Below are 21056 nucleotides of genomic sequence, written 5' to 3'. Positions count from 1 at the left end.
CTGTTTCTTTGTTTTGTTTTGCTATGTCAGGGCAGGCAGGCCAGGCATGCTTTGCTGCTTGCTCATCTGTGGGCACAATAGCTCTCACCAGGGCAGGGCAGCAGCAGGCAGGGCAAACCTGCTTCACTGTACACTGGTTTAATGAGGTGGTTGGCAGTGGACTGTGTGGGTGCTGTCTGCCCCTTGATGTTGGGCCAGTGGTGTGGGAGCATTCACAGTCTCTCATCAGATAGGCAGCAGTGTCAGACAGGAAATGGTATGGACTCATTTCCCTGCATGCAACAGCTGATCGAATGCAAGAGCGGAGGGTCAGTGCGGGCCCAGACAACAATGGGCCTGACTGGTGCATACTCTAGTCATGGCAGAATGGTGAGGACTGGTGTGAAGAAGGGATGATGTACATGGCTAGGTGGGGCAACAAAGAAAAGAGAAAGAAAAAAAAAAGATAGCAAGCTGGTGGGTTGGGAAAAACCTGGGGGCTGGTGAGAGGTAGGGGAGGTGGTGTATGGGGCTATGTGGGATGTAGAAAGCTGCAGATTGACAGCTCTCTAGATGCGGCAGTGAGGTGTGGCCTGGTGGGAATGGGGGAGGTGGCATACAGGGCTAGGTGGGAGGGAGAAAGAAAAGGTAGAAAGTGAAAAAGAAAAAAATGGCACAGTGTGAGGTGCTTGGTGGGGGCAGTGTTGACCAGGGTGGTAGCAGGCCAGTGACTCTCTACCCATAGTGCTACGGTATGGCCCGGTGGGAAGGAGCAGGGGTGGTCTGTGCAGCTAGGTGGAAGGGAGAAAACAAAGAAAGAGGGAAAATGGCATGGTGGGAGCCAGTGAGTAGGGGCAGGCAGGAGCATGTGGGACCTGGGGACATAGCAGGCTAGTTGCTTTCTACCATGGAGGCATGGTGTGGCCCAGCAGGAAGGGGTAGAAGTGGAGGTAGAAAGAAAGGGAAGAAGTGGGTGGGGGGGGGGAATGGCACAATGGAAGCAGGCAGTGGAGGCAGGGAGGACCCTGGTTGGCAGTGGCTTGGTGACTCTCTAGCCAAGGCAAAGTGGCATGGCCCAATGGGAAGGGGTAGAAGTGGGGTTTGGGGCTATGTAGGAGGGAGAAAGAGAAGGAAGAAAGGGGAAAATGGTGTGGAAGAAGCCAGTGAGTGGGGGTAGGGGGACCCAGGCTGTCGGCAGGTGGTAACTCTCTACCTGTGGCAGTGAGGTGTTGCCCAGAAGGAAGGGGTAGAGGTTGTACACAGGACTAGCTGAGAGGGAAAAAGAAAAAAGAAAAAAAGAAAAAAAAAAATGGCACAGTGGGAACTGGCAAGGGGACTGGGGCGGGGTAGGGGAGCCGGGGCAGCAGTAGGCCAATAACTCTACCCACAACAGTGTGGTGTGGCCTGGTGGGAAGGGGGTAGAGGTGCTATACAGACCTAGGTGGGAGACAGAAAGAAAAGGAGGCAGGGGTATAAAATGGCATGGCGAGAGCCAGCGGGTTGGGGCAGTGGGAATCTGGGCTTGTGGTGGACTGTTCGTTCTCTATCCATGAAGGGGTGGAGGCAGTATACTGAGCAGAAGGGTGAGGAATGGGAAAATGTGTTTCTCTGGTTACCTGGTGCTCTGTCTCCTGTTGGGAGCTCAGTGAAGTCGCCTTCCCATACTCCCTGTCTGGGATCATTGTTGGCTGTGCTCCAAGATGGTGATGCTGTGCTATGTTAGTTGGCAGGGGACCTCCATGCTGGATCTCTCCTCATTCTCGGTTTTCCTTCAGTTTCTTCTTCCAGTCAGTGTTTGATCCAGTTCTTTATCCCTTAATTTGATGCTTAGGGTTCCAGGATTGACATTCGCATCTGTTTCACTTAGTTCTTCAGGACTTTGATGCCGAGGGATGGTACGACGGCTGTCCAGGATGCCATGTTGGCTCTACCTCCTTTTAGTTTTTTCTGATCCTTAGATCTCTCCCCTTACAGAAATTCAGTTGAAAATGGTGGTTCATTTTTTTTCCTACATCTAAACTAGTCCTTTCCATGTTGCTTGAGGAAAAGGAAGGAGTTATAAGAGCGAGCAAATAATAGCAACAGTAATATTGATAACTATGTTCATTACTATTATCATTATAACAAAATAAATTTTATTAAAATATCTGAGACAGATTCCTGCCTCTTTGGGTCCACTAAAGATGTGTGATGCTAGGTTAAGAAAAAGTAAATAGAAATTAGAAAGTGAATAGGAACAGTTCAGGAACATGAAAATACAAAAGTATGGAAGGTCATGTCTATGTCTAAAGCAAGTGAGGTGGCAAGACAGAGCAATTGCCTCTTGGGTCAAATGAATGATATGAACAAAGCCAGGACAGTCATCGCTGAGCACGGCTGTAAGAAGCCTTGACCATGGTTTGATATGCACATTCACAGTATCTAGAGCAACAGTAAGTTTGCAGACCAGAGGCCACAATTGACAAAGGGAGCATGGGTATTCACAGGCACAGAACTTGCGTAGTTATTAAGTGTGAAGCTTGAGTCATGCTGGGATTGGGCCAAGGCATGGATCTGAAGCTCCAGACTCTTGGTGGGGCTCAGACCCACTGCTAGTGATGTCACCTCACACTTAGCACTGCTGGACCATACCCCAGTGCTGCCAGATGGGCAGAAGCTTTGTACCTAGATTACAATCCTCTCTGAATATGATTTCTGGGTGATGCTATACATAGAAGAGGCCAAGACCCTCACTCTAATACTTCCAATTTTTTGCCTAGAAAGCATTCATTAAAGAGGAACTCGATTGAACAAGCAACCTCCCCCCCCGCCCCCCCTACCCCAGATACTTAGGGAGCTGGTAGGCATTCACAACTAAATGTGGCTAATAGCAGTGGTTCTCAAATTTGAGTCCACCTTATAATGACATGAAATCTTTCAAATATCCTGAAGCCAAAGGCACATTCCAGACCTACTTAATCATCATTCCTGGGATGTGACCTGGGTATCAGTATGTTTTAAAACTCCTCTGACTCCAACGTGAAGAACAAGTAGATTACAGCCTTGTGACTCCAAACATGGCCCGAGAAGCATTAGCTTCAGTATTACCTGGGAGCCCGACCAGACCTGCTGAGTCAGAACCTACTGAATCACGAGATCCTCAAGTGCTTGATTTGCACATTAAAATTTGATAAATACCGGATTATAGGATGCACTTAAGTGGGGCCTAATGGTGCCTGCTGATTGCAATTATATCCATAAATGGAGAAATCCCTGAATAATGTAGCAATAATGGCAGTGGGGGGGGGGGGGGCGGTGAGATGGGGAGTGGAGTGACCTGCAGAAAGTAAGACTGGGAAAGCTGTTAAACAAAGGCTTAGGAAACTAAAAGTTTCTGGTTGATTGGTGTATTTGCATAAATTAATTTTCACACTAAGACAGACATGGCAAATTCTACATAATCAGCAGGTTTTTATTTTCTGGAAAGCTCAATATGTGACCAAAAAAAAAAAATATGTGACAAGGCGACTCTAAATGCTTTATGCTGATCATGAATTTAATCCCCAGGGCCACCCAACGCTGCAGGCATAATGATCCCCATTTTGCAAAAGTACAGAGAGGTTCAGAACCTGCACAAAGTCACCTAGCTATTAAGTGGAAGAGTGAGCAAAGCTTTATTCTATGGTTAGTGCTGAAAAAAATTAGTGATCAAGGGTGTTAAGCAGAAACCACGCCCAGAAACTGCTAGGGACTTTCTAAATCAACTGCATTTAGCCTGGGCTCCAGGGCAGATGGGCCCTTCTGAGAAGGCCAGGTGGGAAAACAGAGCAGAGGCAGATTAAGGAAAGAGGGAGGAGGAGAGTTTGTCCTCACTCCTTCTATTTTGAGCCAAGTAGGGCCCTGCTGCAACTCCTTCCCTCTAACCTTTACCTGTCTGGAACATCTATTTCATTTCAGCTCAGTAATAAGGTACCAGCAGGGAAAGTTTCATAGGAAAAGCTCAGGGTGAGCTGTTGTCCCCAAACCAAGACCTGCACAAAGCCTGATATTATCATATCTGTCAACAAGCACGTTAAGAGCAGCTGAGTGAGGACTAGGCCAAGACCTGCCATGCTGTTTTTGTCATTAGCTGCTCACGGACACTCCTGCACAATGGAATGAAACACTGTCCAGTCCTGCACCATTCCCATGATTGGTTACACATCAGGCCATTGTGATCCATAGGGTTTATATTCGTTGATTTTCAGAAGCAGATCTCCAGGTCTTTCTTCCCAGTCTGTCTTAGTCTGGAAGCTCCACTGAATCCTGTTCAGCATCATAGCAACACACAAGCCTCCACTGACAGACAGGTGGTGGCTGAGCGGAGGTGTGTTGGCTGGGAATCCAACACGCATCACCACAGGGATGGCGATAATTCTACCACTGAACCTCCACTGTTCATAGACCATCCAAATCAAAACAATAATAATAATAAACAGCATCATCTTCCAGCCAGATTGTCCTAATTGAAGCTTTATTTTCATATCTTTTGTTTTAGTCAGAACATCACTGCCAACTAGAAACATGTATGCAAGGGAGATTTTTATAACTTCAGAGTAAATAAAATAATGAAGTTGTAACAATAATACACTTTAAATATAAATTGTAACAATAATACACTTTAAATATAAATATACACACTGATATCCCACAAGTATAAAAATCATGCTCTGTAAATACTTTGTCCACAGACTGTCCTTGTGGTGTACTGAATTCCAGGACATACCTTAGAGGGTTGACATATGTTCCCTTAGTCATAGATATTTTCAAAGAGTTTATGTAGGAGCAACACATTGAAATTTTTGAAAAAAAATTACCACAGAGGAATTTTTTATATTGAATACATTTTGTGTTCTACAAAGAATGAGCATTTCTTAAATATTACAAACAGTGAAGCAAATACACCTGCTTATAGATATGTACAATTTACTACTTTATATGTCAAAAATGCAAGAAGATAAATAACACACATATATATAATTTTAGCTATCATGAACAATTCAATATTGCTCTTGTGTTGGTCTTGCTGTATTGCATGCATGCCCAGGGCACACTCATGGCTTGTCACTGGATGGAAAAGGGACCGGTAGAGACAGAAGGGAACTCAAGCCCATGCTTGTTCCCACGTTGTCAACTTCAAAGCAGTAAATTTTGAGTTCCATAACTTTCTGTGGCTAGGTCAAAAATGTCTGTGCCCAGATATAACGTAAGTTGTGTTCTCAAGAACCCAAACTACACATGGGTACGTAGCCATATAAATGCTGAAAACTTCTGATTCAATGGCATTTGTTTCTCAAACCCTGAGTCAGTTGGGGTGCTTCTAAAAGATTAGTTTGAAATAACCACCCATATCTTCAGTTTAGAAACCCTGGTGGCGTAGTGGTTAAGTGCTACGGCTGCTAACCAAAGGGTCAGCAATTCAAATCCGCCAGGTGCTCCTTGGAAACTCTATGGGGCAATTCTACCCTGTCCTGTAGGGTCGCTATGAGTCAGAATCGACTCGATGGCACTGGGTTTTGGGTTTTTTATCTTCAGTTCAGTTCATGGAAAAATGATCTCAGTATGAAGGCCAGGGATTGAGGTTTCAAAAGCCTTCCTATAAAACTCACAGGCAAAATATGAAGGAACAGAGGGTTTCCTGAAAGAAATTTGATTTACAATCATTACAAGCTTCTCATATGAAGTTCTCAACCCTGTTACTGTTGACTCCAACTCATGGCGATCCCATGTGTGTCAGAGTAGAACTGTATTCCACAGGGTGAACCATCTGCACCACTCAAGGATTCAAATAAAGCTCTAAACACAAATGTAGGTATTGGTTTGAAAGGGCTAAAAGCAATTCTGATTTGCAATTAGTAGAAAAAGTACTGTTTGTAGGGACATTCACATTAGAAGCCTTACTGTCCTTAGGATCAGTGGTAGATACCGTATTTTACTGTTAGCAAAGAACAAATCCAAACTCTATAAACCCCACTGTGGTTATGAAGTTCTGTTTCTTCTGCCATTTAATCATCTCCAGATTACAAACTTATGACATTCTCTGAGAATAAAAATGGAAAAATATGGGGACAGTTGAAAAACAAATACTATTAAAAAATCCACAAACTAGATCTCACCATGAAGGCTCAAGTCAACCTTCTGGAACAGAGCAAGCCTATTTGAGGGTGTGCCCACTTGGGTTTAAAGAGGGTCTCGAGACCTCGGGCTCCACCCCACAGGCTCCAGGACACTTCCTTGTCTCCTTTCTCCAGATGAATATTCCCTATCCTTGGTAAAGCCAGAGATGGTTTGTTCTAGAAGGTCACTGCTAAAGACCAGGGAGGTGGTAAGACCACAGAGCCAAACTGTTCTCAAAGGTGCCTTCCACACACTAATTGTATCACAAGGGTAATGTATTGGTAGAGCAGTGAGGGTGAGACCAGGGAAAAGAAATTAAACAAGAAAAGGCTAAAGAAAAATATGAGATGTTGACAGCTTAAGTGTGCTTAGGAGGACTGAGGTGTTGTAATCCCTGCTGTGAAGAGGCAGTAAAAAGACACCAGGTGCCCAAGAGAGAAGACCCAACAGGCTATGTGCTGAAGACAAGCATCTCAAACTCCAGAACTCTGCCTGGGGCTGGCACTACAGCCCAAGAGCCAAGCAGCTCACCCGTACAAGCCAGTACTCCAGCTTCCTTTGCCTGCTAGATGTTTCATTAGGAAGAGGAAGATTCCACAGGGGACAGTGTCCGTTATGGTGACTAACTGACAGACACAGGGGCACTGAGAAGCCCTGTCAGTTGAAATGTTCAGGAAGCTCAGCCACACTGGGCTCTATGATGGCAAAGCAACCAGCTGATAGGCTCTGCCAAGGAGAGAGCAGCTGCCTGGTGTCTAGCTCCTCCCCATCTTCTGTGTCAGCACACAGTAGCTGGCAATGACCATAACTTGGTTTGAAGGATTAAAGATTCACACAAAATTACTAGGAAGATGATTATTTCTAGAGTTAACGCTGCATTGAACAACTCTTAGAAGACCTTTATAATTGAACATGTGTGATAATTTACTATTACTTGAATGCATTTACCAGGAATATACTTGTGATATTTTTTTTTTTATAGGTAGAGAGATCATCAAAAACACAGTGAACAACTTCTGTTTCAAACATTTTGTTAAGCTGCAAAGTGTGGCTTACACACATTCGTGTCCCTTAGAAAAATGAATGTGCTTGTGGTTGTCAATGATCTTTGTTGCTTGTCATCCAACAGGACACAGATCAAGTCATTTAAGAGAGGAAAACCATCTTGAAGGAAAAAATTAGTCTAAAAATAGCTACTTTATTTGCTTTTATTTAAAATCTGAGGGTTGGGAGAAAGTTATACCCTTCATCGGTCAAAGGAAGGAACACTCACATTTCTAAAACCCTCCAAGTACAACACTCAGGAATGTTATTGCGATGTTTTAGTAATGTCACAATATTTTCACTCCAAAATTAAAGAACTTCTGACAGAGCAGCACACAATTAGATAACTTATCATTGAATGTGAAAATACTCTAAAGATCAGACAATGCTTGCTAACTAGGTCTAGGAGAGGTGAGTACACCCCACCCCCCACCAGGGTAGTGAAGACCCTAACAGGTCAATGGGCATGAGAATCGGCATCCTTTGGGAGAGGCTAGTGAGGTTATTTTTAATCCAGTTAAAACACTATCAAAGGGAACAGTTTTGGTCTGTCTTCTCACCTTCTCCTGCCTGTCCCCTCCCCCAAAGACTTAATACTGAGCTGAGAGAAACACCTGTAGCTCAACGTTAACATGCTCACATGCATGGAGATGATACTTCGTCCTCTCAGCATAGGCTGCTGCCATGCGGACAAGTCCTAGCGCCTTCTAGTGGAGAATGATGCCTTCGGAAATCAGCGCCTCTTTCAAGTTTCCTGAGATGCTGAGCAGATTGGTTTTCATTGTGACTGGCAGAGTTTGGGATTCTGGAGAGGGGGTGCTTATTGTTGGTGGTGTGACATGCCCTCTTTGAGGACAAAAGGGCATATCTCTGTCAAAATGCAACATTTTACACGTGGGCATCGTACATGCTACCCTGACAACAGTGGGTTTCACGCTGGAGGAGGGGAAATGAGGCAACCAGGGCCACGCAACTGCTCCTCCCACTGAAAGGGCCCTTACATAACCACACATTTGCCTTTGAGCTTTTCTTTCCTTTTCTGCTGCTTGCTCTTTTTCCCATCGATCTGTAGGCTCACAGTCCTGCGCTTCTCTAGGTTGAGCAGCTCCTGGAAGAGCTCCTTCACGTTGTGGTTGAGCTTGGCCGAGGTCTCCATGAAGGCGCACTTCCACTTCCGGGCCAAGGCTTCTGCCTCGCTGCTCTCCACTTCGCGGTTCGGGCTCTCGTCACACTTGTTCCCCACCAGCATGATGGGGATGCTCTCTACGTCCCCTTTGATCTCGCAGATTTGTTCATAGATGGGTTTGAGCTCTTCCAGGGACTGCCGGCTGGTGATGGAGTACACCAGGATGAAGGCGTGCCCTTTGGAGATGGACAGACGCTGCATGGCAGGGAACTGGTGGCTGCCGGTCGTGTCGGTGATCTGCAGTGTGCATATGCTCTTATCGCAGCTGATCACCTGCCGGTAAGTGTCTTCTACCGTCGGGATGTAGCTCTCCCGGAACGTGCCTTTCACAAACCTCAAGACCAGGGAGCTCTTGCCAACACCACCTGCCCCAAATACAGCCACCCGGTAATCATTGCTCTGTTCTGGCATGTTGCTGGTGGGCTCTAACACTCAACCAGGAAACACCTAGCAAAGGAAAGAGATGGTTAAGAGAATTAATAAAAACCTTCTCAAGAAGGATCGCTTTACCCTCTTTTTTTTTTTTAATAATTTTTATTGAGCTTTAAGTGAGCGTTTTCAAATCAAGCCAGTCTGTCACATATAAGCTTATATACACCTTACTCCATACTCCCACTTACTCTTCCCCTAATGAGTCAGCCCTTCCAGTCTCTCCTTTCGTGACAATTTTGCCCGTTTCTAACCCTCTCTACCCTCCCATCTCCCCTCCAGACAAGAGATGCCAACACAGTCTCAAGTGTCCACCTGATACAAGTAGCTCACTCTTCATCAGCATCTCTCTCCAACCCATTGTCCAGTCCCTTCCATGTCTGATGAGTTGTCTTCGGGAATGGTTCCTGTCCTGGGCCAACAGAAGGTTTGGGGACCATGACCGCACTTTACCCTCTATTGATAACCACTTGCAGAATTTGGTGTCATTATTTCCATTGTGCAGTGAAGACACTGGAATCGGAAACGGAATATAATGTCTTCCACGTCACATAGCCAGGAGGGGTAAGACTGAGATGCAAACCAAAGTATCGCCAAAACCAAGGCCCATCCCACAGGCTCCTGTTAGAGCTAGTCACAGTCTCTTTGGCATTACTCAGGCCATGGTGTGGCTTCTCTCCACTAAGCAGGTAATAGTTGACGGTTAATTGAGAAGGCCGGAGAGTCATTCCATTCATCAAAATTAAAATGATTACAGTGCTTTATTTTTGAGATTCTTAAGTAGTCAAGTATTATCAAGATGGTAATATAAACTACTTATTAGTGACCATTAAAATTGAATAGAATGGGGCTTCCCTTCACTGCAAACATCACCCCCAGTCCAAGGAATAAATATGCTTGCTTCATATATAATCAAATATCTTTCATCCTGCCCCTTCACTAATGAGGAAGGACATCCAAACCTATTGCCACTGAGTTTTCCCTGACTCATGGCAAAGAGTTACAGAGTAGAACTGACCCATAGGGTATTCCTGACTGTAATCCTTATGGAAACAGACCATCAGATGGTGCTCCTGCAGTACCATTGGGTGGGTTCAAACTGCCACCTCTCAGTTAGTAGTCTAGTGCAAATAATTTGAGCTACCCGGAGACCCTGAGAAAGGACATATAACACACACAGAAAAAGTGTGGAATTAAGCCACATCCACTTTTTTTGAAACTAAACAAGTAATATGGTAATGTAAAGCATGTAATCCACTCTGTTCTCCAGGGAAGCATTATGCTGATTTTTCACTTTTCTTAGAAAAAGAATGAAAATAATCATAGATACTGCTCAATAAAGTCATTTATAGAGACCAGTAAAAATTATTAAGCATAATTTTAACCATGGAAGGAAACTGGTGTGTGCAATGAGTGTTTCTACTGGCAGACAGAACGTAAGAGTGAAGCCCAGCACGGTGGCATCCCATCTTCTTATTTCACCATGTACATCTGCCTCCAGATTCTCACAATTAAACACTTAATTGTTCTTATATGCAAGGAGCCCTGGTGGCACAGTGGTTAAAGCGCTTGGCAGTTTAAACCCACCAGCCACTCTGCAGGAGAAAGACATGGCAGTCTGCTTCCGTAAAGATTTACAGCCTTGGGAGCCCTGTGGGGCAGTTCTGCTCTATCCTATAGGGTCACTGGGAGTCAGAATCAACTTTGCAGTAGTGGGTTTGGTTTTCTGGTTGTTCTTATGTGCACTTTGGAATCCGAAACCTATCAAGAAACTGAAGATATATCAATGGTAAAGCAGAATATAGATGGCACAAAGTTACGTTAACAGAAAAAGATGGCAGGAGGGCCTGAGTAGGTATTCGGTAAAGTCTATTCTATATACTTGGAGTCCCTGGGTGGTACAAATGGTCAACACACTTAGCTGCAACTCAAAGGGTGATTCAAGTCTACCCGGAGGCACCTCAGAAGAAAGACCTGATGATCTACTTCTGAGAAATCAGCCACTGCAAACCCTGTGGAGCTAGCTGCTGAGGCTGCTTATGTACAGCCAAGTACCTCGTGGGATTTGGTTCCTTGGTTTAGAGGTTTAGGGTCATAGCTTCACGGAATATCCCAGTTAATTGGCCTAATAACATGTTCGGTGCTTCTGTTCTACCTCCGAGTTTTGTTGCAGAGTGCCTGAGGTCTTAAAAGCTTGCAAGCAGCCGATAGACATCAAAGAGATAAGTTTTTCTAAATACAGATAACATTTAATAAATTACATCATGAATAGTCCCTTCCACAAATGGTACTGGCAAAACTGGACTTCTACATATAGAAAAATGAAAAAAGATCCATACCTCACACCATACACAAACTAATTCAAAATGGATCAAAGACCTAAACGTAAAATCTGAGACCATAAAGTTCTTGGAAGAAAATATAGGAACAAAGCTTTGGGAACTAATTTTTTTCAATGATAGATTATTAAACACAACAAATGCATTAGCAACCAGAAACAAAATAGATAACTGGGACCTCATAAAAGTTAAATACTTATGTTTATCAGAAAACTTTATCAAAAGAGTAAGGAGACAACCTACAAAATGGGAAAAATATCTCTGGGAATGATATAACTGATAAAGGTTTAATATCTGAAATATATAGAAAACTTCTACAACTTAGCAACCTCTTAGTTATCTAGTGCTGCTGTAACAGAAATACTACAAGTGGATGCCGTTAACGAAGATAAATTTATTCTCTCATAATCCAGTAGGTTGCAAGTCCAAATTCAGGGCATCAGCTCCAGGGCAAGGCTTTCTCTTCTCTGTCAGTTCTGGAGCAAGGTCCTTGTCATCAATCTTCCCCAGTCGAGGAGCTTTTCAGGGTAGGGACCCCAGGTCCAAAGAATGTGCTACGCTCCCAGTGCTTCTTTCTTGGTGGTATGAGGTCCCCCAACTCTCTGTTGGCTTCTCTCTTTTATATCTCAAAAGAGACTGGCTCAAGACACAATCCAATCTTGTAGATTGAATCTTGCCTCATTAACATAACTGCCACCTATTCTACCTCATTAACACATGGAGGTAGGATTTATAACACATAGGAAAATCATATCAGATGACAAAATGGTGCACAATCACACAGTGCTGGGAATCATGGCCTACCCAAATTGATACACATATTTTTGGGGGACACAATTCAATCCATGACAGCAACAAAAAGACAACCCAATCAAATATTGGGCAAAGGGCATGAACAGACACTTTTCCAAAAAGGATATTCAAATGGTGAACAGATAACTTGAAAAGATGCTCAATGTCATTAGATATCAGACAAATGCAAAGCAAACCCACAATGAGATACCATTTCACTTCTCCTAGCATTTTTAGGATGGCTAAGATTTAAAAAAAAACAGAAAATAACAAGTATTGCAGGGGATATACAGAAATTGGAACCCTCACCTATTAGCTGGTGGGAGTGCAAATTGGTACAACATCTGTGGAAAATAGTCTGGCAGTTCCTCAAAACACTAGAGGTAGAGCTGCTATCTGATCCAGCAATTCCACTCCTAGGTATATATCATAGGGATCTAATCGAAGTGACACGAACAGACATATGCACGCCTATGTTCGTTGCATCACTATTCACGACAGCAAAAATGTAAAAACAATCTAAGTGTGCATCAACAAATGAAAGGATAAGCAAAATGTGATACATACAATAGAATACTACTCAGTGATAAAGAAAAATAAGTTCCCTAAACACCTCACTATGTGGAATATCAGGAACAAGGAGGTGGCACGGAAGCAGGAATCTAAAAGATGAATAGGAGTCAGGAAGCTGAAGGGATACAAAATTCAATGAGTACTTACGAGATAGGTCTGTAAAATAACTCCATACTGATCCTGAACTCTCTTTAACTATTTTTCCCCAAACTCTAAACTATATTATTTCATCTCATAATCATTTATTTATTTCACAAGCATTTATAAACCATCTTCTAGACACTATGCAAACTTAGTGCTTACCCAAGAAAAACTAACCACATTGAAGGCAGGCAGACAAAGGAATGGATACATTATACCCCATTTGGTAGACACTGTGATAAAGTTATAAACTAAGGAAGAAGGACTTGATGGGTCAACTAGTCCTGCCTGGGACCCTTGGGGACGATTTCACAGAGACCTGAAATTTGCCAGACGGTGAAGTAAAGAAAGGTATGTCAATCAGAAGAAAGGATCTCATGGAAAAGAACAATGGCATAAAAATTGAGTTACTATTAATGCCACAGTAAAAAGCTGGTGTGAGTTGGTATCTGAGAGAACACCTGGTGGCACCCTTAATCAAGACAGAAGGCAGAAGAGAGGATCAGGTTTGGAGAAGAGGTGATAGACAATGAGGACAAAGGAGCTATAATTTGATCAGATTTGTAGGACAAATAGAGATATCTAGCAGGCAATTAGGTTTATAGTTCAGAACCTTAGCAGAGAGGTACAGTCTAGTGATAAATATTTGGGTATCATCCATACATAAATAGTACTAGAGTAAATGAAAATCACCCAGGAAGAGGGCATGTAGAATGACAGGAGAAAACTAAAAATGCCTAATCTGATGTACATTACTGAGAGCTTGGCAAGTTACTTAAATTTTTTGTACTTGAGTTACCTCAGCTATAAAACGGAAATAATAACAATGCCTTCTTCATAGAGCTGCTATGGGGATTGAGTGAGACAACAGAAAACAAAGCACTTAGCACAGTTCCCAGTACATTGTTATTTGGCTACTTTCATTAAGGATGAAGCTTAGAAGGTTCACAAAGCAGCAGTGAGATGGAGAGGAGGGGAAAAAAGAAAAGAAGGCATCAAAATGCCAAGAGCAGAAAACTAACAAAAAGGCTTTAGGGGGATGCAACTAAAGAATTTCTTAGAGGGAAATTTATAGCTATAAACATTGACATTAAATACATTATATTAAAGACAGATCTCCAACCAATAACCTAATACTCTAACTTAAAACACTGGGAGGTTGGGTGGGGAAAGCAAACAGCCCAAAGGAAGGAATGATTAGAATGGAGGCTAAAATTCTTAATAAAAGAATTAAAAAACAATAGAGAATATTAATTGAACCAAAAGTTGGTCCTTTGAAAACATCAACAAAATTTACAGACCTTTGAGGCAGAGTAGACCAAGATGGCAGAGTAGTCAGATGTTTCCTGTGATCCCTCTTATGACAAAGACCTGAAAAAACAAGTAAATCAATTATATATGACAATCTAGGAACCCTGAACATCAAAGACAAAGTAGAAAAGTCAGACTGAGTGGCAGGGGGAGGGAGAGAGAGCTCAGAAGCAGAGAGGATCTGCCAGACCTGATCTGGCCAGCGCACTTGGGCTGGGGCAAACAGAAGCACTCGGGATGCGTTTTCCACAACAGGAGAGATGAAGCTGCAGAGAGTCCGTGCAGGCCTGTGGAACCAGGGCAAAGTGGTGCTGAATCTATGAAAGTTAACTGCAAGCGTCTAACCTACCGCATGGGATCAAAAAAACCCATCCACTCTCTGGGAAGTACCTCTCTCCCATTTACTCACTCCCTCCCTACTCTGCTCTGGTCCTGGTCTGGCTTCAGTGATTTCTGTGCCCCTGGGCTGGAAGTGGGAACCATCGTGCATCCTGAGCCATTCTCCCAGCTTTGGTGATGGAAAAAATTAACAAACAGGAAAAAATAATCTGCCAGGTCCCCTAAGCCAGGAACTCAGGGAAGGAACAGCCCTTTGCCTAGGCACAGGCATAAGGGGTCCGCAGAATTTGAATGCCTTTCACCCCTGCCTAGACCTGTGTGAGTCCACTTCAACAGCATAGGCCCTCGTTAGCACAGTACAATGGGGTATATACATGAAGCCTATTTTCTACTGTAACAGCTAAGGGGGAGTGGCAGATTTGTGACAGTTGACACCACCCTGCCCATTAAGCAGGGTCCTCACCTACCCACATCAGATGCCTGAGGACTGGTGGTTCCACCCACTTCACCTAGCCACCCACGACAGGGGTCCAAGAATAAGTGGTGACTCCCAGTCCTTACAGCCAACAGCATTGGGTGCCCAAACTCTGGCTGCAAAATCCACCCACTCATGCACTCTAGGGACAGGGACATACCTTCCACCCAGGAACTCAGGGGAAGCCGTCAGCCCCCTACCCTGCTCAGCACATGACCCTCTACTGTGGCGATACCTGGGCCTACTCCAATCACCCCTACGTAGCCCTGCCCATCTAGGACTGTAGGTAAGACCCTGCACCACACATTCGGTGATTAACAACCTGGACACGTGAGCTGAATTCACACAAGAAAAGTAAATGGACTTCTGGGCTCACATACCTAGTAACATCTCTAACCACCTGGTGACAGGATGTGAGAACTTCAAAGACACCAAAAATCAAAGTAGCCCACATGACCAGCCTATTTGGGCCTATCAAAACAAAACAAGAAGCTAGAACACAGTGAGTAAACATAAAATAAATAAATATAATAACATTGATGACTCGGAGACAATAGTCAATATTAAAGCACATAAAGAAGCACACCATGATGGTTTCAGCAACCAAAAAAACAAAGCACAAAGAAACCTCCTGGAGGAAGAAAAGTTCTTAGATTTACTGGAAGTAGAATTCAAAAGATTAATACACAGAGCTACTCAAGAGATCAGGAAGCAGATCAGGCAAAATGCAGACCAAGCCAAGAATCACACTGACAAAGCAACAGAGGAACTTAAGAAGGTTATACAAGAGCATAAATACAAATTTAACAGGCTGTAAGAATCCATAGGGAGACAGGAAGCACAAATCCAGAAGATTAACAATAAAATTTCAGAATTAGACAACTCAATAGAAAGTCATAGGAGTAGAATTGAGGCAATGGAAGCAGAATTAGTGAGAATGAAGATAAAGTTGGTCAACACCAATTTATTTCAGGAAAAATCAGATAAAAGAATTTAAAAAAATGAAGACACTCTAGGAATTATGTGGGACTTTAACCTACAAGTGATTGGAGTACCAGAAAGGGGGAGGGGCAGTGGATAACTGAAAATACAGATAGAATTGTTGAAGATTTATTGACAGAAAACATTCCTGATATCATGAAAGACAAGAAGATATCTACCCAAGATGCTCATCGAACCCCACACAGGGTAGATCCCAAAAGAAAGTCACCAAGGCATATTATAATCAAACTTGCCAAAACCAAAGATAAAGAATTTTAAGAGTGGCAGGGATAAAGAAAAAGTCATCTACAAAGAAGAGTCAAAAATACTAAACTCTGACTATTCAGCAGACACCATGCAGGCAAAAAGGCAATGGGATGACATATATAAAACCATGAAGGAAAAAAATGGCCAGCAAAGTATTATATATCCAGCAAAACTGTCTCTCAAATATGATGGCTAAATTAGGGCATTTCCAGATAAACAGAAGTTAAGGAAATTTGTAAAAACCAAGCCAAAATTACAAGAAATACTAAAGTGAATCCTCCAGTTTGAAAATCAATACCATTAGATAACAACCCAATCCTGAAACACAGGACAGAACAACCAGAAATCAACCCAAATAGGGGAACTGCAAAAATAAATCAAAGCTAAAACACTGAAAATAGGGAAACAGAGATGTCATTGTGTAAACAATGACAACATTAAAACAAAAAAAAAGGGACAAAATAATGTAGTTGAATAACTTTCATATGGAGAGAAAATTCAAGGCAATATCAAGAAATAAAAGATTGGTTTAAACTTAGAAAAATAGGGGTAAATGATAAGGTAACCACAAAGGAAACTAAAAATCCTGCACATCAAAATAAAAAAAAGAAAAACATAAAGACTCAGCAAATACAAAATCAACAACAATGAAAAGAAAATACATAAAGAAAAATGACTCGGCACAGAAAATTAAGTGGAACAAAGAAATTACCAACAACACACAAAAAAAATGCATCGAAATGACAGCACTGAGTAATCACACTGAATTCAAATGGACTAAATGCATCAATAAAGAGACAGAGTGGCAGAATGGATTAAAAAAAAAAAAAAAACATGATCTGTCTATATGTGCCTAGAGAAGACACACGTTAGACCCAAAGACAAACTAAAACTAAAGGATGGAGAAAGTATATCAAGCAAACGACAATCAAAAAAGAACAGGAGTGGCAATATAAATCTTTGACAAAATAGAATTTAAAGTAAAATCCACCACAAAGGATAAGGAAGGATACTATAAAATGATTAAAGGGTCAATACACCAGGAGGACACAACCATAACAAATATTTATGCACCCAACAACAGGACTCCAAAATACATAAAACAAATGCTAACAGCACTGAAAAGAAAACTGGACAGCTCCACCATAATAGCAGGAGACTTCAACATACCACTTTTGGTGAAGAACAGAACTTGGAAGATCTAAATGCCACAATCAACCAATTTGATCTCATAGACATATACAGAACACTCCAACCAACAACAGCCAAGTATACTTTCTTTTCCAACACACATGGAACATTCTCCAGAATAGAGCACATAGTATAGGCCACAAAAAAAGCCTTAACAGAATCCAAAACTTTGAAATATTACAAAGTATCTTTTCTGATCATTAAGCCACAAAAGTAGAAATCAATAAGAAAAAAAGCAAGGGAAAAAAAATGAAATACATGGAAACTGAACACACCTTGCTCAAAAACTACTTGGCTATAGAAAAAAATCAAGGATAGTATAAAGAAATTCACAGAATCAAATGAGAATGAAAATACATCCTACCAGAACCTTTGGGACACAGCAAAAGAATTGTTCAGAGGTCAATTTATAGGAATAAATGCACACAACCAAAAAGAAGAGACGGCTAAAATCAAAACATTAACCCTACACTTCAAACAAGTAGAAGGAGAGTAGCAAAAGAAGCCCAAGGGCACCAGAAGAAAAGAAATGACAAAAATTAGAGCAGAAATAAATGAGAGAGAGAAAAACAATTGAAAGAGTTAACAAGATCTGGTTCTTTGAAAAGATCAATAAGATTGATAAACCATTGTCCAAACTGACAAAAGAAAAACAGGAGATGAAGGGAACAACCCAAATAAGAAATGAGATGGGCGATATCATACTAGACTCAACTGAAATTAAAAGAATCATAAAATACTATGAAAAGTTATACTCCAACAAATTTGAAAACCTAGAATGATCAAATTTCTAGAAACACGCTACCTACCTAAACTAACACAAACAGAGGTAGAACAACTAAATATACCTATGGCAAAAAAAGAGATTGAAAAGGTAATTTAAAAACTACCCCCAAAAAAGCCCAGGCCCCCATGGCTTCCCTGGAGAATTCTGACGAACTTTCAGAGAAGAGTTTGCACCAGTACTACTAAAGGTATTTCGGAGCATAGAAAAGGATGGAATACTCTCAAACTCATTCTATAAAGCCAACATAACTCTGATACCAAAGCTAGGTAAAGACAACACAAAAAAAGAAAATTACAGACTAATATCCCTCATGAACATAGATGCAAAAATCTTCAACAAAATTCTAGCCAATAAAATGCAGCAACGTATCAAAAAAAATAATTCGCCATGACCAAGTGGGGTTCATACCAGGTATGCACGGATGGTTCAACATTAGAAAAACAATCAATGAAATCCATCATATAAATAAAACAAAAGATAAGAACCACATGATCTTATCAATTGCTGCAGGAAAGGCATTTGTCAAAGTCCAACACCAAGTCATGATAAAAACTCTCAGTAGAATAGGAATAGGAGGAAAAATCCTCATCATAACAAAGGACATTTCTACAAAGCCAACAGCCAATATCATCCTAAATGGAGAGAGTCTGAAAGCATTCCCCTTGTGAATGGAACCAGATAAGGATACCCTTTATTACCACTCTTATTCAACATTGTGCTGAAGGTGCTAGCCAGAGCAATAAGGCAAGGAAAAAAAAAAAAAAATGAAGAGCATCCAAACAGGTAAGGAAGAACTACAAGTATCCCTATTTGCAGATATGATCTTATATACAGAAAACCCTAAACAATCCACAAGAAAACTACTGGAACTAATAGAAGAGCTCAGCAAAGTATCAGGATACAACGTAAACATACAAAAATCCGTTGGATTTCTCTACCTACAAAGAGCACTTCAAAGAGGAAATCACCAAATCAATACCACTTACAATAGCCCCCCAAACCCAGAAACCCAGTGCCGTCAAGTCGATTCCGACTCATAGTGACCCCCTAGGACACAGTAGAAATGCCCCAGAGAGTTTCCAAGGAGTGCCTGGTGGATTTGAACTGTCGACCCTTGGTTAGCAGCCGTAGCACTTAACCACTACGCCACCAGGGTTTCCATAGTAGCCCCCAAGAAGATAAAATGCTTTGGAATAAATCTAACCAGACATATAAAAGACCTATACAAAGAAAACTACAAGGCCAGCTTTAACCCAAAAAACACAAAATAATAAATGTTGGAGAGGTTGTGGAAAGACTGGAACACTTATACACTGCTGGTGGAATGTAAAATGGTAAAATCACTTTGCAAATTGATATGGTGTTTCCTTAAAAAGCTAGAAATAGAAGTACCATACAATCCAGCAATCCCACTCCTTGGAATATCTCCTAGGGAAATAAGAGCCATCACACTAATAGATACATGCACACCCATGTTCATTGCAGCACTGTTCACAACAGCAAAAAGATGGCAACAACCTAGGTACCCATCAACAGACGAATGTATAAACAAATTGTGGTATATTCTTTGTAAACTACACAATGATAAAGAACAATGATGAATCTGTGAAACACCTCACAACATGGATGAATCTGGAAGGCATTATGCTGAGTGAAATTAGTCAGTTGCAAAGGGACAAATATTGTATGAGGCCACTATTATAAGAACTCAAGAAAAGCTTTAAACACAAAAGAAAATATTCTTTGATGGTTACGAAGGTGGGGAGAGAAGGTGAGGGAATTCACTAACTAGATAAAAAAAAAAAAAAAACTAGATAGCCAACAAGAATTATCTTAGGTGAAGAGAAGGACAACACAATACAAGGGAAGTCAGCACAACTGGACTATACCAAAAGCTAGGAAGTTTTCTGAATACAACCAAACACTTTGAGGGACAGAGTAGCAGGGGCTGCGGTCTGGTGACCATGGTTTCAGGGTACATCTAGGTCAACTGGCATAACAAAGTTTATTAAGAAAATGTTCTGCATCCCACTTTGGTGAGTGGCAACTGGGGTCTTAAAAGCTTGCAAGTGGCCATCTAAGATGCATCAATTGGTCCCAACTCACCTGGAGTAAAGGAGAATGAAGAACACCAAAGATACACGGAAAATGTTAGCCCAAGGGACAAAAGGGATACATAACTCAGAGACTCCATCAGCCTGAGACCAAAAGCAGCAAATGGTGCCTAGCTACCACCAATGACCGCCCTGACAGGGAATTCAACAGAAAGTCCCTGACAGAACAGGAGAAATGTGGGCTGCAGAGCTCAAATTCACATAAATAGACTTGACAGTCTGACTGAGACTAGAGGAACCCCCAAAGACATGTCCCCTGAACTTTCTGTTAACCCAGAACTAAAACTATTCCTGAAGCCAACTCTTCAGACAAAGATTAGACTGGACTATAAAACATGAAGTAGTACTCGTGAAGAGCGTATGTCTTAGTTCAAGTAGATACAGGAGACTAAATGGACAGCTCCTGTCCAAAGGTGGGATGAGGAGACAAAAAGGGATAGGAGCTGGCTGAATGGACATGGGGATGTGGGGTGGAAAGGGGAAAAGTGCTGTCACATTACAGGGATTGCAACTAGGGTCACATAACAATATGTGTATAAGTTTTTGTATGAGAAATTAACTTGAGTTGTAAACCTTCACCTAAAGCACAATAAAAGAAAAACAAAAAACCAAAACAATACTGACAGGCCTTTTGCTAGACCGAGCAAAAAAAATAAAATAATGAGAGAGCAAAGTATTAAATTACTAAAATCAGGAATGAAAGTGAAGATATTATTATTGACCTTATATAAAGAGGATTATGAATGACTCCTATGAGCAACTCTTATAACTTCAATGAAATAGACACTAACTACCAAAACTGAATCAAGAAGAAATTGAACGTCTTAATAGATCTATAACAAGAGATGGAACTAGTAATTTAAAAACTACCCACAAAGTAAAGACCATGTTCAGATGGTTTCACTGATGAATTCTACCTAATATTTAATGGAGAACTAAAAAAAATTTCTTCCAAAAAATTAGAAGAGGAAGG

The 21056-nt window shown here is 41.7% G+C and overlaps 1 protein-coding gene across 5 annotated transcripts in view; it reads right to left on the bottom strand.

Moving 5' to 3' along the window:
• Positions 1-21056, bottom strand: part of DIRAS2 (DIRAS family GTPase 2) — a 252675-nt gene that overhangs the window by 192120 nt on the left and 39499 nt on the right. For 2 of the 5 annotated variants that reach the window (XM_049895274.1, XM_049895275.1), the window contains exons 2-3: positions 13920-13989; positions 4484-8791 (exon numbers count right to left, since the gene is read on the bottom strand). In XM_049895274.1, coding sequence (XP_049751231.1) covers positions 8156-8755 — 600 coding nt within the window. In that variant the 5' untranslated portion in view covers positions 8756-8791; positions 13920-13989 and the 3' untranslated portion in view covers positions 4484-8155. Of the gene's footprint in view, positions 1-4483; positions 8792-13919; positions 13990-21056 lie in introns of those variants that run through there. The other 3 variants (XR_007518590.1, XR_007518591.1, XM_049895276.1) reach the window with 2 other exon arrangements.

This window comes from Elephas maximus, chromosome 9, assembly GCF_024166365.1.
Source record: "Elephas maximus indicus isolate mEleMax1 chromosome 9, mEleMax1 primary haplotype, whole genome shotgun sequence".
Lineage (NCBI taxonomy): Eukaryota > Metazoa > Chordata > Mammalia > Proboscidea > Elephantidae > Elephas > Elephas maximus.
Note: the sequence above shows the minus strand (reverse complement) of the source record. Positions and strands in the feature narration are given on the sequence as shown.